General features: G+C 33.2%; 1 protein-coding gene across 10 annotated transcripts in view; it reads right to left on the bottom strand.

Annotated features, from left to right (window-relative positions):
• Positions 1-16,120, bottom strand: part of CUNH12orf50 (chromosome unknown C12orf50 homolog) — a 37,689-nt gene that overhangs the window by 5,844 nt on the left and 15,725 nt on the right. For 9 of the 10 annotated variants that reach the window (XM_073900548.1, XM_073900549.1, XM_025881237.2 and 6 more), the window contains 6 exons: positions 6,641-6,799; positions 6,111-6,188; positions 5,916-6,029; positions 3,865-3,975; positions 2,543-2,650; positions 1,062-1,175 (listed from right to left, as the gene is read on the bottom strand). In XM_073900548.1, coding sequence (XP_073756649.1) covers positions 1,062-1,175; positions 2,543-2,650; positions 3,865-3,975; positions 5,916-6,029; positions 6,111-6,188; positions 6,641-6,799 — 684 coding nt within the window. The remainder of the gene's footprint in view (positions 1-1,061; positions 1,176-2,542; positions 2,651-3,864; positions 3,976-5,915; positions 6,030-6,110; positions 6,189-6,640; positions 6,800-16,120) is intronic. The other variant, XM_073900551.1, reaches the window with a different exon arrangement.

Here is a 16,120-nt window from a genome sequence, read left to right as displayed (position 1 = left end):
AATTGTTATTTTGAACATAAATCACTTCTTAAGAAATTGGATTAATATAAAATACTTTTAGTGAATATTACTTTATTCTTTTAAGTTTTAAGAATTTGGGTGTGTAGTTAGTTTGGAGAAACAAGACTAAGTAGTCAGAATTTCTAAGTGCTAAGATCACTAAATTCATTTTTTACTGCATATTTTTACATTGAAAAATTTATGTACAAGATCAGTTTTCTAGGAGTTTCTAAGGGACATTTCTCCAGAGAATCTTAAAACAATTTAGTAGACAGGGGCATTCTTTGTTATTTCTCATGTGTGGAGATCCTGAACATTGACAGGTAACAACTGCACAGAGAAAACGAACAAATTCACTATGTAGATTACATTAGCTCTCTCTAGTGGACTAATAAATCTGTCTTTGCCCTAGCTCTCAAGTTCAGCTTAAGCGTGAGGTTTGAATTCTGATTCACCACCTCATCTCCAAACATCATGCTCTACCCTTACTCTCAAGGCCCCACTCCCCAGGATTTGGAAACCGTATTTTTAACAAATGTCACTAAACTAAGCTGCTTAGGAGTAAACCATCATGATTTCCTTCAATGCCTGGCTGGGATCCAAGAACATTATAGGGGCTCAGGAAATGAAATAAGGGAAAGAAGGAAGGAAGGAAACAGAAAGGAAGATTCATGAGTCTTGTGTAAGAGAAGTAGCTCAGAATACCGAATGGCCTGGAAAAGCCAAATCATGCAAAATAATCCAAAACATAGTAAAAACCTGTCAACGTATCCCACTATCAGTTAAATTTAAAATGCTATCCTAATGAATCTTCCGAGAAGGTAGTATATCATTAATTTTAATACCTAAGTTAAACTCGCGGGAACGTATATAATTTACTAGGACCTACATCACAATTCTTTGTCAGAGTTAGTAGAATATTGTTTTTAATTCTTAATCCTGAATAATCTTCAAACCATCTTTTTTTTCTTTCTTTTTAAAAATTCTATTTCAAATAAGCAAAACATCCACGATAAGACAAATATATCTAAGGCCAAAAAGTGATAGAGCTAATGTCTCACTTGAAGAGGGGTCCTCTCTGCGCTTCATACTGATATTCTCAGTAGCATTTAATACATGCGTTGTAGGTACTAGTCGGGTAGGTAAGGAGCGCTTTGGATGAGGACTGTCCTTGTCTTTTAAAGCAAATTAAGAAAATAAAATGTCAATATTAGTAGAAGCAGCTTTCAGTTGGTATTTCACTTTTCAAACATTGTATGATGGGCATACCTCTTTAAAATATATATGTGTGTATTAATATTTATAATTCATCACCGAAATTCCCTAATCACTACAATGAGTCCCCAAAATTTGTCACTAACAAAGCATTAAAAATCCAATGTACAGACATTATCTTCAATATACAAATTATGTATTTGTGGCAATATTTTTAATACCATCATATAAAAGAACCAGAAGTTTATTAATTTTAAATCAAATGTGCTTATTTAAATTAACGTTCCAGAAATAATTTAAATGTAACAACTTTCATGTGTTCTATGCTTTGGAGCAGGACTGCCCAAAAGAGCTTTATACAATGATGGAAATAGTCTCGGTTTGTACTGTACAAAATGATAGCCACTAGTCACATGTGGATATTGAGCACTTGAAACATGGCTAATGCAAGTGAAAAGTTGAATTTTTTAAGTTTTATTTCATTTTAGTTTAAATTTAAACAGCCAAATGCAAATTGTAGCAACTGTTATTAGTGTAGTTAGAATTTTTTTGTTTTTTGTTTTTTGTTTTGATAGATTGGGCAAAATGTTTCCATCTCTGAGAGAGAGGAAAAGAGACTTACATGTCATTTCCCATTGATTGGTTCCCATTGAACCTATTCTGAGAACATTTATTTGATGGCGGGGGGAAACAGTAGATGAAATTAGTTAATATTTGGATAGAGAATACGTAAAGCCCTCTAATTACAGGACAGCTATACCTTTAGTCTGTGACTGAGAGAGCCTGCCTAGCAGAGAGGTACCAGGTGGGGGATTCTACGCATGATGTAAGGGGAATATAAAACTATAAAGGATGGATTTTATTATCATATCTCTTGATTATTCACAGACTAGTAATAACTATAAAATGGGGAGGTCATAGATGTCATGAGATTAATACTCTTCACAGTGTTCACAAACAAAGCTTTCTAAGAAAATTCAATCACACTGAGTATTTGAAGTTGGAAAAAGAAACTAAAGAACTTGGTTTTACTATTTAACAGAACCAGTAACAATAGAGCTAGCAAGACTCCTAGAAATTATGTAGTCCAACAGGCCAATATTTCAGATAAGGAAACTGAAGCTAAAAGAGATGGTCTCATGGTCAAACAATGAGGGACAGACCAGGACTGAAACCTTAGAGTTTTTGACTCCTATTCACTGTATTTAATGTATATTTTTATTTATTACCTCGCCTCTTCACTATTGGTCTCTACAAGTGTCAAGTTTTGTATTTAACATATCTATCCAAATTATGAATGGATTAAAATTATAGGATGGTTCATTACCTTTTCTATTTGAACATTTTGACATGGTGATTTCCTTCTCTTCTGTTAAACCTTCATTTTCATCTACTCCAAGAAATATGATCCTCTGTGGAACATAACAGTCACCTCCTATGACAATACCTTACTGTCAGTGACCATGGTGGCAGAACGTTGTACAAAACTATCTTCTAACACAAGATTATCCTTTTCTGCAGTATACCTTTTCCTCAGTTTTATTTAAACACTTCTCAGTGATAATCACCCACATCTCTACACATATCACATATGTTTAGATTAATATATGTAAATATATGTACATGAATATATATAGTATGTACACTTACATAGAGATAATTGCAAAAAATATTCACATAGTCAACACAATTAATTTTCCTTTAACATATATAAATCTTTACTTCTACCCTTTACCATCCTTTAGAGTTACTCAGAGTAAATATAATTTATCTTCAATATAATATCTTCAGATATAAGAGAGCAATTTTTATGCTCCTTAAAGCTCTTCTATTTTCCAAGATAAATATCCACAATTGCTTTAAATATTACTTATATACTTAAATCCCAGATTCTTCACCATACAAGTTACCCTTTCATAACATAAAATATTTGTTTCAAGTAACCTTCTTTTAAAATGGCACACACATGTGGACTACCATTACAGAAATCAGTGGAGCTAGTGTAATAATAGTTGATACTTGTAGAGCATTTTTCTAGATGGCAGACACTACTGAGTACTTTAAATGACTTACCACATTTAATTATCTTCCTATGCTACTCCTAATAATTCAGTGTGAGTTTACCTGAGCTATTTGGTTCTTGACACCCATTACTGAATCATATTTAAACCTTGTGGCCAACAAAAAACACTAATTTTTTTCTTTGCAATCAGTATCATGTCAAGTCTTTCCCAACTTGAAGAAAATCTACCATTAATATCTTGAACTTAAATGCAAGAATTTTTGTGTATCACAGTTTGAGTTTACCTTGTTAAATTTGGCTCCTTGATCCAGCATATTAACTTCCAGTCATCTGTAAATTCTATAAACATGTCTCCATTCATCTAGTCATTCAATTGTTATAAACATAAAATCTTTGATTCTACAAATATTCACAGAGTGCATGTCATGTGTCAGACATTCTCCTATAGGGATTCATCTACAGCAACTGATTATATACAATTCCAGGCCTCAAGTTCCTTACCCAAAGCCAACAATAAAAATCTCGAAAAGATTTTGAAAAAATGAAATTAGTTATGAGAGAGGAAATTCAGACTCATTTATTATATGGTGATATATTCAGAATCAACCAATAATAACTTAACTCACCTCCATTTTCAAAAGCAGCAATGTCAGTCCTTGGTTTCCTATCCAATGATGCTTTTATCTCACCTTGCCTTTCAAATAGGCTAAATTTTGTTGGAACTGTAAGACCATCCCCTAAAAAATTAAGAAAAAATTAGAAAAGGAAAAAGAAAAAAAAATCATCCCAGGAACCATAGCCACTTACATAAGTCTACAGTAGAATTCATGACGGTAGTAAAAAGTCTAAAAGTGAATGCAAGTATTGTTTGCATAGTGATATGATAAACAATACATTTATAAATATATGAATTTTAAGCAAGTTTTATGATTATCGAGAAAATAACAAGCAGCCTTGTTTTCCTATGTGGATTATTTATTAAATGGCAATTTAAAAATTTAAACAATCTAAGGTTTATTTTCCTATGTGGATTATTTATTAAATGGCAACTTAAAATTTTAAACAATCTAACATTATTTTGTATGTATAATATATTTAATTTATTTGATGTGTTCTTCATATAATGAATTTGTAATATTTCTTTTGATTATATCTACTTATCATGAACAAATTGAGTGAAAAGTATTAGAGTCTACCACTGACAAATGGTAATTATACTGTGATAAATAATTCTTAGCACTTTTCTTATACATCTCTAGAATAAACTATTAAAAGCAGAATAAGAGAGACATGATAATCTTATGCACCATATGATTCTGGATTGGATTCTAAATCAGGAAAAAAGTTCATTTGGCTATAAAGGACATTGATGGTACAGCTGGTGAAATTTATTTTAAAAATTCTGTAAATGATATGGTATCAGTGGTAATTTCCTGATTTTGATATTTATACCAAAGTTATGTAAGAGTTATATAGGGGCATCATATCTGCAACTTACTCTTGCACAAATGGTTTAGAAAAAAATCACAATGTGTATATTTAGGGAAAGAAAGAGTGAAAAATCAAATGTGTAAAATACTAACATTTGGGGAAATCTGGTGAAGGCTATTCATGAATTACCTGAAATTATTTAAAAATAAAAGGCTTTTAAAACCATAATATAAAGTGAAAGTACATGTAATTATCTTTCTAATCTACCCTTTTTATATTCATTGCTAACTTATTTTGTTTTCTTTTTTCCTTGTCTAGGTAATGCAGGCAATGTGCCCTTCTCTAGATGGGGTGCCCACCTATCAGCTGTCTTGACAATCATTCTAACATCTAATGGTATGTTGCTGCCACCTACCGCCATATGTTTAAATAGTTTGCCACGTATGTACTTGAAAAGCAAGTATTTTACTCTCGATCCTCTACATTATCCTACCCTCATCTTGATGTTGGGAGATTTTCCCAACTATCATTTTTTATTTTTAGGGAGAGGACAGGATTCAAATCTTCTACCGCAGCAAAACTTTTCATCTCATCCTAGTGGCAAGACAACTATATAAACTCATGGCACCCATGGATTTTCTCTGAGTTTCTGGTTTTATATCCAGAAAATAATGTTCTTATCTTGCCTTCAAGGGCAAAATGTTTACCAACATTAAGATAAGATTCACCAAAACATAAGACTCATGAAAGGCCCAGCCTTGCAATAATCCACCTGCACTGCTTCTGAAATTGCCTGGTACACAAAAGGCACTCATTCAATGAACAAATGTATCCTTGTTCTGCCACTAACGTCATTCTGTGATCTCCCTTTTGTCCTTCTAGGGCTAGGTTGTTCTTTCTACTCACAGAGAAAAATATGCACCTATTTCACAGGGAGATTTCTTTGCAAAGAAAAATAAATGGTAAAAGCAAGTTATTTACAGAATTACTGCATTGGGGGAGTAGTGCTGCCACGCACTTATGAAGACCATTCATTCTGTAGCTCCACTGGGAAAGTATAATTACATTAATAGCATCTTTTCATATTAAATATAGGTCATCTGATAAAAGCACTTCCTCCTCACTCTAAATTCTGATGTATTATTTATCATTTAACTCTAGTGTAAATCTTACTAAATAATTCACAGACTATCACACCAAGTATCTCTTATACATCACCTTGAAATGCTGCCTTTTCATTCCTTACCTTCTTGCAATTCACTGCCATTTTCCAAAGGCTTTTCTAACTCTTTGTCTGCTGTAGAGGCTATGCTTTTTGATGATGAAATATCTGGAGGAGTATGAAATCTGTAGTATTCACCTAATCTCCCATTAGAAGAGTAGAGGTTAGTATATTTGTCACATCAAGCATTAGAAAATCCACAAATGTTTGATTTCTTACCAGATTTATAACACATCTCCTTTATTGCTCTTTTTTCTTCAATTTCTTCAGGAGTCTTTGTCCATAAACTAGAAGCATCTACAGGATATATTTTTTTAAATTAAATTGTCAAAAGCCAAATAATATGAAAATATATAATAAATCAGAATGAAAAATTCCAGACATTGTTCTCATGGATATTTTTTTATTTTTAAAATCAATAATTTGCATAATGATAAATGTCTCAAATTGCTATATTTCATGTATTAGAAAAATCAGTTTAAGCAACTGTACATATTTAAATGAGATCTATCACTCAGCCATCATACAACAAAAACCCTCCAATCCAAATGTTCATAAGCATGTATAGACATAGAACAAATTAGAACATAATGAATTGAATATATTAATAAAATTCAAGCTATTTTCTTACCAAAATCTGCCTAAACATAATATATTACCTTATAAACCTCTCACAGTTAAAAAATATGTAAAAAAAAATGGTACGGTTTTTGAATGTGCATTGTAAATCTGAGAAAAGCCTTACTAACCATTTTGTTCATCTCCTTCCTCCTCTTCTTCCTCAAAGTTAGTTTTTAAAACTAAAGGATGGTGAATGGGTCGTGATATATTCTCCTGAGGTTTCAGGGGTTCCTGACTCTGGGTCGGGGGTGGAATTCCTTCCTGAGTTTCTTTCTGTGGTGTGATATCTACAGAGGAAATGCAATATTTCAGTCTTTTTAAGATATATATTATATGCATGTTCAAAGTGCAACAGTGTCGTCCTAATTTACTGCATATTTTATTAAAAGATATCTCATCTTATTTCTGGAAAGGTTATTAAACTAGTAAAAAATATCAACATTTTGTCTGTAAGGTGCAGAAAATAGGCTAATTCATAGATTTTATAGGAATTATGACCATGACTTGGTATATCACAATTTAGGTAAATGCAAAGTGACCATAAATATTAATGTATTCTTACATTGATTGTATCTATGGAATAAGAATAACTTAATCAATTTACAATAAATTAACAAAGACAAATTCAAATAAGGCATAGCTTATAATGGCAGAGTATATATGCCAAAAGAGGAAAAAATCCAATATCTGTGGCTGCATGATTACTTGGAAGTGAGAAAGAATGATACGTTCAGATTTCTGTTTTGCCTCACATTGGTCAGACTGTCCAAAGTTCTAGGTCACATTTAAATGTCCTGTAACTTTCAAAACTAACAAGCAGTTAATAGAAAAAGTTAGTGAACACATGAATCTTCTATTATCACTAATTCAATCCCCTTTGTTTTCTAAGTGAGTAGTTACCAAATTTGGCTAGTTATCAAAATCAACTAAAGAAATTATTCAAAACAGGGGCACCTGGTAGCTCAGTAAGTTAAGCATCTGCCTCCGGCTCAGGTCTTGATCCCCAAGTCCTGGGATCGAGCCCTGTGTTGGGTTCCCTGCTGAGGGAGCCCCCCCCCACCCCCCACCTCGTGCTCTCACTCTTTCTCAAATAAATAAATAAATAAAATCTTAAAAAAAAAGAAATTCAAAACATCTTTTGGGTCTCTGGTTTCTGAACTTCTGATTTAGCAGATCTAGATTAAACCCTGAAAATCTGATTCCATTTTTTAAAAGTCTCAGGTAATTATGAAATCAGCCCCGTTTGGAAACTACTGCCCCAAGTGAATTATCATCCAACTAGGGTCCTGGGTTATAGGAAATCTTTAGGTGTGCCATCCCAATAATTTGAAACCAATGAATCCTATTCCAGATCCTCAATTTCCACATTTATTTTCCCCCTAAAATTGGTTAGCCTAAGAACAGGCTTGAGTTCACAATAGTCTTCTCTCCACTTTATAAGATAAAGGCCTACCCTTCACTCATGCCAGAATTTACTATAGCACACTGGCCAAAAGAGAAATCCTCCTTTATTGATTAACCAAACTACCCCAAACCCATAGGGCTTTATCCATTACCTTAATTTATACACATTTCTACAAGGAGAAAATCATGATGTGGTAGGCAGAATAATGGCCTCCTAAGGATGTCCATGTCCTAATCCCCAGAACCTAAGTATGTATTAGGTTAAATGGGAAAGAAGATTTAAGGCTGCAGGTGGAATTAAGACATAATCACCTGACCTTAAAATTGGCAGTTTATTTGTTCTGAATTATCCAGGTGGGCCCTATCCAGGTGGGCCCAAGGTAATCAAAAAAGTCTTTACAAATGGAAGAGAGATGCAGAGGAAGAGAGCCAGGAAAGAGATGTGACGATGGAAGCTATGTCAAGTAATGCAATGTCAGGAGGACTTGACTTTGATTGCTGATTTTGAAGATGGAGGAAGGAGGATATGAACCATGGAATACAGAAAGCCTCTAGAAATTGGAAAAGGCAAGGGAACAGATTCTTTCCCAGAGTCTTCAGAAGAAATGCTGCCTTGGAGACAACTTAATTTTAATCCAGAGATGTCTGCATGGAATTTCTAAACTACAGAACTACAAGAATGACAAATGAGTTGTTGAAACCACTTGGTTGCCAGTAATTTGTTACAACAGTAACAGAAAATGAATACACAAGGTATTAGAAAAAGTGCTATTGGGGTCCATGTTGGAACATTCTAAATTCAAATGCATACTAGAGTATGGTAGTAGTTAAGAATTTTTGTTGAAAAATTTTGCTTCTTCCACTTCTGGACTATTGTTAAAGAATATATAACTCTCAAAGGGAAAGTCTCTTGACATCATGGAAGGAGAGTGCTAGTAAAAACTCTAAAGGAAAAACATGGCTTTAAATAAAGCTTTTTAGCTATTCTCAATATGTATTCCCAAGACTTGTCATTAGTTGCAAAGAGAAGCTTCACTGAACATTCAAAAGAGTAAATTTTAGAGTCACATTTTTAGAGGTTCATTGAGATGTAATTCGTACACCATACAATTTACCCATATGAATATACAATTCAGTAGTTTTTAGTATTTTCACAGAGTTGTACAACCATTGCCATAATCAATTTTAGGATATTTGAACACTCCAAAGAAGAAACCCATTCCCATTAGCGATTACTCCTCATGTCTTCCAAATACCCCTAGTCCTACACAATCACTAATATTCTTTGTTTCTATGGATTTGCCTATTCTAGATACTTCATGTAAGTGGAATCATACAATATGTGTGTGGTCTTTTGTACATGTCATCTTCCACTTACCATAGGGTTTTCAAGCTTTAGCCATGCTGTCACCTGTAACAATTCTGCATTCCTTTTTTAGCCAAATAATATTCCATTGTACAGATATACAACAAATTTATCCACTCATCAGAGGATGGACATAGGTTTCTACTCTCTATTTCATTAATTTCTGCTTTAATCTTTATTATTTTCTTCCTTCTGTTTGTTTTAGGTTTACTTTGCTCTTTTTCCAGTGTCTTAAAGTATAAAATTAGGTTATTAATTTGAGACCATATTTTTAAATATAGGCATTACAACTATAAAGTTTCTTCTGTGTACTATTTTACTTGCATCCCATGAGTTTTAGTATGCTGTTTCCTCATTTTCATTCATCTCAAAGCATTGGCTAATTTTCCTTGTAATTTCTTGGTTGTTAATAGGTGTGTTATTTAATTTCTACATATTTGTGAATTTCCCATTATTTTTTCTCTTATCGATTTCTAATTCCATTATGTTTGGAGAACATACATTGTATGATTTCTATAATTCCAAATTTATTAAAGCTTGTTTTATGGCCTAATATATAGTTTATCCTGGAGACTGTTCCATTTGCTCTTGAGAAATAAGTGTATTCTGCTATTGTTGCAAGGAACATTCTATAGATATCTGTTTGGTCATGTTGTTTTATAGATGTTCAAGTGTTCTATTCTTTGTTGTTCATAATCATTTGCATAGTATATCTTTTTTCATTCTTTTACTTTCAACTTGTTTGTGTATTTAAATCTAAAGTATGTCTCCTATAGATAATATATAGTTGAATCCTTATTTTTAATCTGGCAGTGTCTGCCTTTTTATTGTATTTTAATCTAATCATATTCAATGTTATTATTGATATATAGTTGGATTTTTATGTCATTTTACTTCCTGTTTTTTTGTTGTTGTTGTTCCTCTATTCCTCTACTGCTTTCTTTTGCAGTAAGTAGGTATTTTTTAATTATTTTTATGATTTTTCCATATTTTTAAAGGTATCTTCTTGGGAGTTGCTCTAGGGCTTTCCATATAGTCCCTAACTTTTCAGAATATACTTCAGATTTATACTATTTAATTCCAGCTAGAGATAAAAAGGTTATTCCTATACAGTGCTATTCTTTCTTCCACCCTCACCCAATTTGTGCTGTTGTTGTTATGTCTACATGTGTTACAAACCCAAAAATACATTGTTATATTACTTTGTTTAATTTTGTATTTTTTAAAGGAGCTGAGAGAAGGAAGAGAAAATATTTATCTTATAGGGTTTGTTATATTAACCTTCTTATTTATCATTTCTGATTCTATTTATTTATTCCTACGGATTGAGTCACTACCTGGTATCATTACCTTACCATAATATAGGTTTGCTCCCACCTGCCTCCTTTATGCTCTTATTGCCAAATATATTACATTTCTAAATGCTGTAGGCTCAAAAATACAATTATATACATATGCAAATATATATATTTTTTTCTTTCAGTACTTTGAATATGTCCTCCTACTGCCTTCTGGATTACAATGTGTCTGAGAAATCAGCTGTTAATCTTACTGAGGTTCCTTTATATGTGACAAATCATGTTGATCTTGTTATTTCCAAAATTTACTTTTGTTTTTGGCATTTAACCCTTTAACTATGATATGTCTGGATGCAGATATCCTTGGGCTTATTCTACTTAGAATTTGTTGAGTTTCTTGAATATGTAGATTAATATTTCTCATCAAATTTAGGGAGTTTTCAACCATTATTTCTGTTTTCTCTCTTTTTTAGACTGTATAATCTCTACTGATCTATCTTGAAGTTTGCTGATTCTTTCTTCTCTCTAATATTTATTCCATTCAATTCATAGTTTGTATCTATTTGTTGATATTCTCTATTTATTGAGACATTGTCATTATACCTACCTTAATATCTTTAAGCATGGTTTTCTGTAGGTCTTTGAACATATTATTACTGCCTAAATTATGTTTGCTAACTCTAAAATCTGAGCTCTCTCAAGGCATTTTGTTGACTACATTTATTTGTTGTGTATGGTTTACACTTTCTTGCTTCTTTTCGTGTCTCATAAATTCCTACCCAGTTTTTTTTTTTTTTTTTTTTTTTACTGGACAGTTTGAACAATGTGTTGTAGCAACTCTGGATCTTGATTTCTTACCCCCAGCCCCAGGATTTGTTGTTGTTTGATTTTTAATATTTTAATGACTTGGTTGAACTATTTTAACAAAATCTATTTTCTCCCACAGTGTACAGCACCTGATGTCACTGCTTGGAGGATGCAGCCTTGATAAACCCAGAGTCATCCATGGATGACAGTGGTTTTATCAGGACTCTATTTGTCTCTTTCCCCGGTTTCTCTGTTAAGCTATCTACCTCTGTTGGTTTCACCCCCAGTTGTCAGGCTCCTTTACTTGCTGGTTGATTGCTCTATTGTTTCCGTTAGTGCACTGGGGCATTAAATTGCTTCGCCATGCACTTCAATTAAGTTCTGATCCCTTTGCAGAGGTGGTTTCTGAGGCCAATCTTTCAAGTTTGTTCCGATCTTGGGAGAGCTCTTCTTAACTATTCCCCTGGTTGTCTTTGGTCAACTCTTATCTGGTTTACACTTTAGCTTGTTGCTCTCATAGAGCTACCAGTCTCTTCATCATTGCTTACCCCCAAACTCTCCACTGTTTTCCAGAATGCCATAATAAACTTCCTCAGACTCTGTTCTGTTCCAGATAAATTCCGTTCTCTTTTGGAGAGTTTCAGAGTTCTCTGCCCCTACAGCTTATTTCTCCTGCTTAAGCAAAAACCTCAATGCCACTACTGGGAACAAGGACAGTCACTTCTCTTGGAGTGACACCCCTGCTTTATAAGCAGGCACTGGGCAGGGGTGTTAGCCTCTGATATTTATGGTTTGCCCATTCTGGCAATTGGGCAATTGGGGGCTTGTTATTCTCTGCCTGCTACTTCTGTAGAACTTCTGTCCTATGAGTAGGGCTGGATAGAAGACCCAGATTTCTTAGCCTCTCTTGCCTGAAAAATAGAGCTCTTTGAACATGAAACTGTAAGTGAGGGAGTATGAGAAATGCTAGCAGCCTGCTTCTCCCAGGAAGATACCATAGTCCTCAGCAGGGAGCTGGAGGTAGAGTGCACCCTGTGTTCTTGGTTGAACCCATATAGAGTAGAACTTCTGCCACACTGAACTGGGGGGTGGGTAGTGACTCAAATACCACAGACTTGCTGTTCTAACTGATATTTAATAGATATTTCTTTCTTTCTTTTTTCTTTCTTTCTTTCTTTCTTTCCTTCTTTCTTTCTTTCTTTCTTTTCTCTTTTTCTTTCTTAGTGTGGGAAAGAGAGAGCAAGCACACGCACAAGTCTGGGGTGGAGTGGGACAGAAGGAGAGAGAGAGAGAAAATCTTAAGTAGGGTCTATGCATAGCGTGGAGCCAGATGTGGGGCTTAATTTCATGACCCTGAGATCATGACCTGAACGGAAATCAAGAGTTAGATGCTTAACTGACTGAGCCACCCAGGTGCCCCTAATAGATTTTCTTGAATAAATACTTGCTGTATGCTCTTAGGACAATTTCCAGACACTTTACTTTGTGTTTAATATATAATTTTCATCAACTATTGTTGCTTCACTGAGGAGCAGATCTGTGAAACTCCTTATGATACATTTTTGAAAGTTAACCTACAATCACAATTTTTTAAATTCAAGTGTAATTATTTACTCCAACTACCAAATTTACTCATGATATCTTAGATAAAACCCAGGGATAAAAAATATTTTGAAATTATTTTCTTCCAATTGAGTGTTACATCCGCGGGTATATAAACCTATTTTATCAAATAATATTGTGAAATGTTCTTATTAAAATCGGGCCTCACTTTATTTCAGCTTATAAAATATTAACTATGTCCTAACTCTCTTAGCAAAATTAGGATAATATGCTAATTCTGTATATTACTTTTAGCTATATGCCTTTCTATTTCATAAACAATGAGAATAATTTTGATCATTAGCTCATTAATAGATACTTTTCCAATAAAAGTCTACTCTTATGTGCAGTAATTATTTATCAGTGTGCAATGTAATTATGTTGTTTTAATAAATTATGTATTAATAATAATTGTAATAATAACCCTAAGGAAATGTGTTTTAAAAATGTGTTAATGACTATGAGATTCCATCGTGTGGAGACTTACTGTCATAGAAAATAAAACAAAAATTTTCAACTTATATATACATTTTTATTATACTTAAATTTGACAGGTGATCAATAAACTCAAGCATAAAAATATCAGTTTAGGTTAAAAATGTGAAGGAAGAGGGGTGCCTGGGGACTCGGTTAAGCATCAGACTTTGGCTCAGGTCATGATCTCGGGGTCCTAGGATGCAGCCCCACGTCAGGCTCCCCGCTCAGTGGGGAATCTGCTTCTCCTTCTCCCTCTGCCTCTCCCACCGCCCATGAACTCGTGCTCTCTCTCTTTCTCTCTCAAATGAATGGATAAAATCTTTAAAAAAATGTGAAAGAAGAAAATGAAAATAGTAGTTTTAGGAAAAGGAAAGATTTCTTTTAATTTTTAAAGAAATGTTTAAAGTATTTTTTACCTTTTGAAAACTGTCAAATATAACACATATGAAGAGTGCACAAATCATCAAATATGCAATGTAATAAACAACACAAAGCCAACTCTCTGTTTTCTGCACTTTATATCACTTTCCTTCTCCATTACCCACAATATGTATCTTTATCCTGATTTCTAATAATCACTTTGTGGTTTTTCTTAGAGTTTCACCACTAGGTATGCATGTCTAAAAATAAAGCTTAATTTTGCTTATTTTTGAACACTTTATAAATGGAATCAAGAGTATGTGTTCTTTTTTCTGTCTTCCATCACTCAACATTATAACTATGAGCTGCATCCTTGCTTGCATATTTCTTTTGTTCATTCATTTTCATTACTGTATAGTACTATCTACTGAATGAATGTGCCACAATTTATTTATATATCACACTATTATTCAACAGTTAGGTTATTTCTAGCTTTTGGACATTACCAAAAAATGCTGCTATGAACATTCTTTTACATGTATCCAGGTATACATGGGAATGAATTTTTCTAGGATATATGCTTCAAAAATGGAGTTGCTTGGCCTAAATTATGCATGATTTTTTCTTGATAAGATCATGCTAGACTGTTTTCCAAAGTGCTCGTTTCAGTTTAAACTAACTACAGTGCCAAAGAATTCCCAATGCCCTTTGTCTTACCAACAGTGGGTAGATTTTAAAATTTTTGCCAAAATAATGGGTGTGCTTGATATTTCAAAGTGATTTCCTTGTTTACTAATAAATTTATCACATTTTCATTTGTTGGTTGACATTTGGATTTCCTATCTTTCAAAATCTTGTTTATGCTTTCTGTGCATTGTTCTAGCACAGGGGTTCTCAACCAGAGATGATTTTATTCCTTCCCCTAGGGAACATTTGGCAATCGCTGGGCATATTTTTTGTTTACACAATTAGGAAGATGCTATTGGCATCTCAAGGGTAAGAGCCAATTTTTTTTGGCTGCTAACCTCCCATAATGCATAGGATAGTCCCCACCCCCACTCCCACCACCACCTCACCACCACCACAACAAAGAACTATCCAGCCCTGAATGTTGATAATACCTATACAGAGAAACCTGTTTCATCAGGTTCTCCAGGTTCTCTGTCTTTCGATTTTTCTTCAAATATTGAGTTCAAGTCTTTTATGGCAGTCATATAATGACATATGCTGCAAATATTTTCTCACCTTCTATGGCTTATCTTTTCATTCTTTAATGGTGTTTTTGGTGAATACAAATTTTTATTTTAATATGTCTAAATTTATTCATTTCTTTAATAGTTAATACTTTTTTATGTGATTATTACCTTCTGAAACATTTAAAGATTGACCTTTTACATTTTGGTTTATAATTTACCTAGAATTGATTTTTATGTATGGTGTCAGAGGAGTTCATTTTCCCCTCATTAACTGAAAAGATCATCCTTTACCCATTGATCGGCCATGCTACCTGTTACAAATTAAGTGTCCATCTCTGCAGGGATCTCCAGCTTCTCACTCTACTCCATTTGTCAATTTCCTTAGCTTTTAGTGAATATGACACTGTCCTAATCTCTATCACTCTATAGGCCTTGATATCTGGTTGAATAAGTGCTATAATTTTCTTGTTCTTCAAGCAGCCTTGACTGTTCTTGGCTCTCTGCATTTCTACATAAATTTTAGGACCTGTTTGAACTTTGAGATTATTGTTCTTAAATTTTAAAAATATATGATGAGTATCAAATCATATGGCAAATCAAATGTCATCTGATGTTTAAAAGAGTAATTAAATTTTATTTGTTAAATGTCAGTATTGATAAAATGTTGGAACTTTTGCAACTATTTAAATTTATGATGAGTTTAATAAAAAAATGTTTTAAAGACTAATTCATCAAAAATAAAGACCACTGTTCATTATACCTTTCCATTCAGGGTATTAAAATATACATCAGAAGGAGAAAGTTATAGTATAGGAAAATATAGCATATTTAGTGACTGGAAACTCCCCAGTTAAAATATGGAATAAATAATTCAGGTGAATTACTTGGTAATCAAGGAATGCAAAAAAACTTCACTTAGACAGTTAAATTTACCCTCTCTATAATGGTTAAAACAATGGTGTGCTAAGAGTTTTGATACATAAATTATACTTTTGCTGTTTTACTGTAACTTTCCCATGGGATTTGAATTTCAAGGAAGTACTATAATGTATTTTCTATTAATTTACACAAATAGATCATTTTGGTTACCTTGATTTT

This window comes from Callorhinus ursinus, unplaced genomic scaffold (assembly GCF_003265705.2).
Source record: "Callorhinus ursinus isolate GAN/ISIS: 27379988/994484 unplaced genomic scaffold, GSC_fseal_2.0 scaffold14, whole genome shotgun sequence".
Lineage (NCBI taxonomy): Eukaryota > Metazoa > Chordata > Mammalia > Carnivora > Otariidae > Callorhinus > Callorhinus ursinus.
Note: the sequence above shows the minus strand (reverse complement) of the source record. Positions and strands in the feature narration are given on the sequence as shown.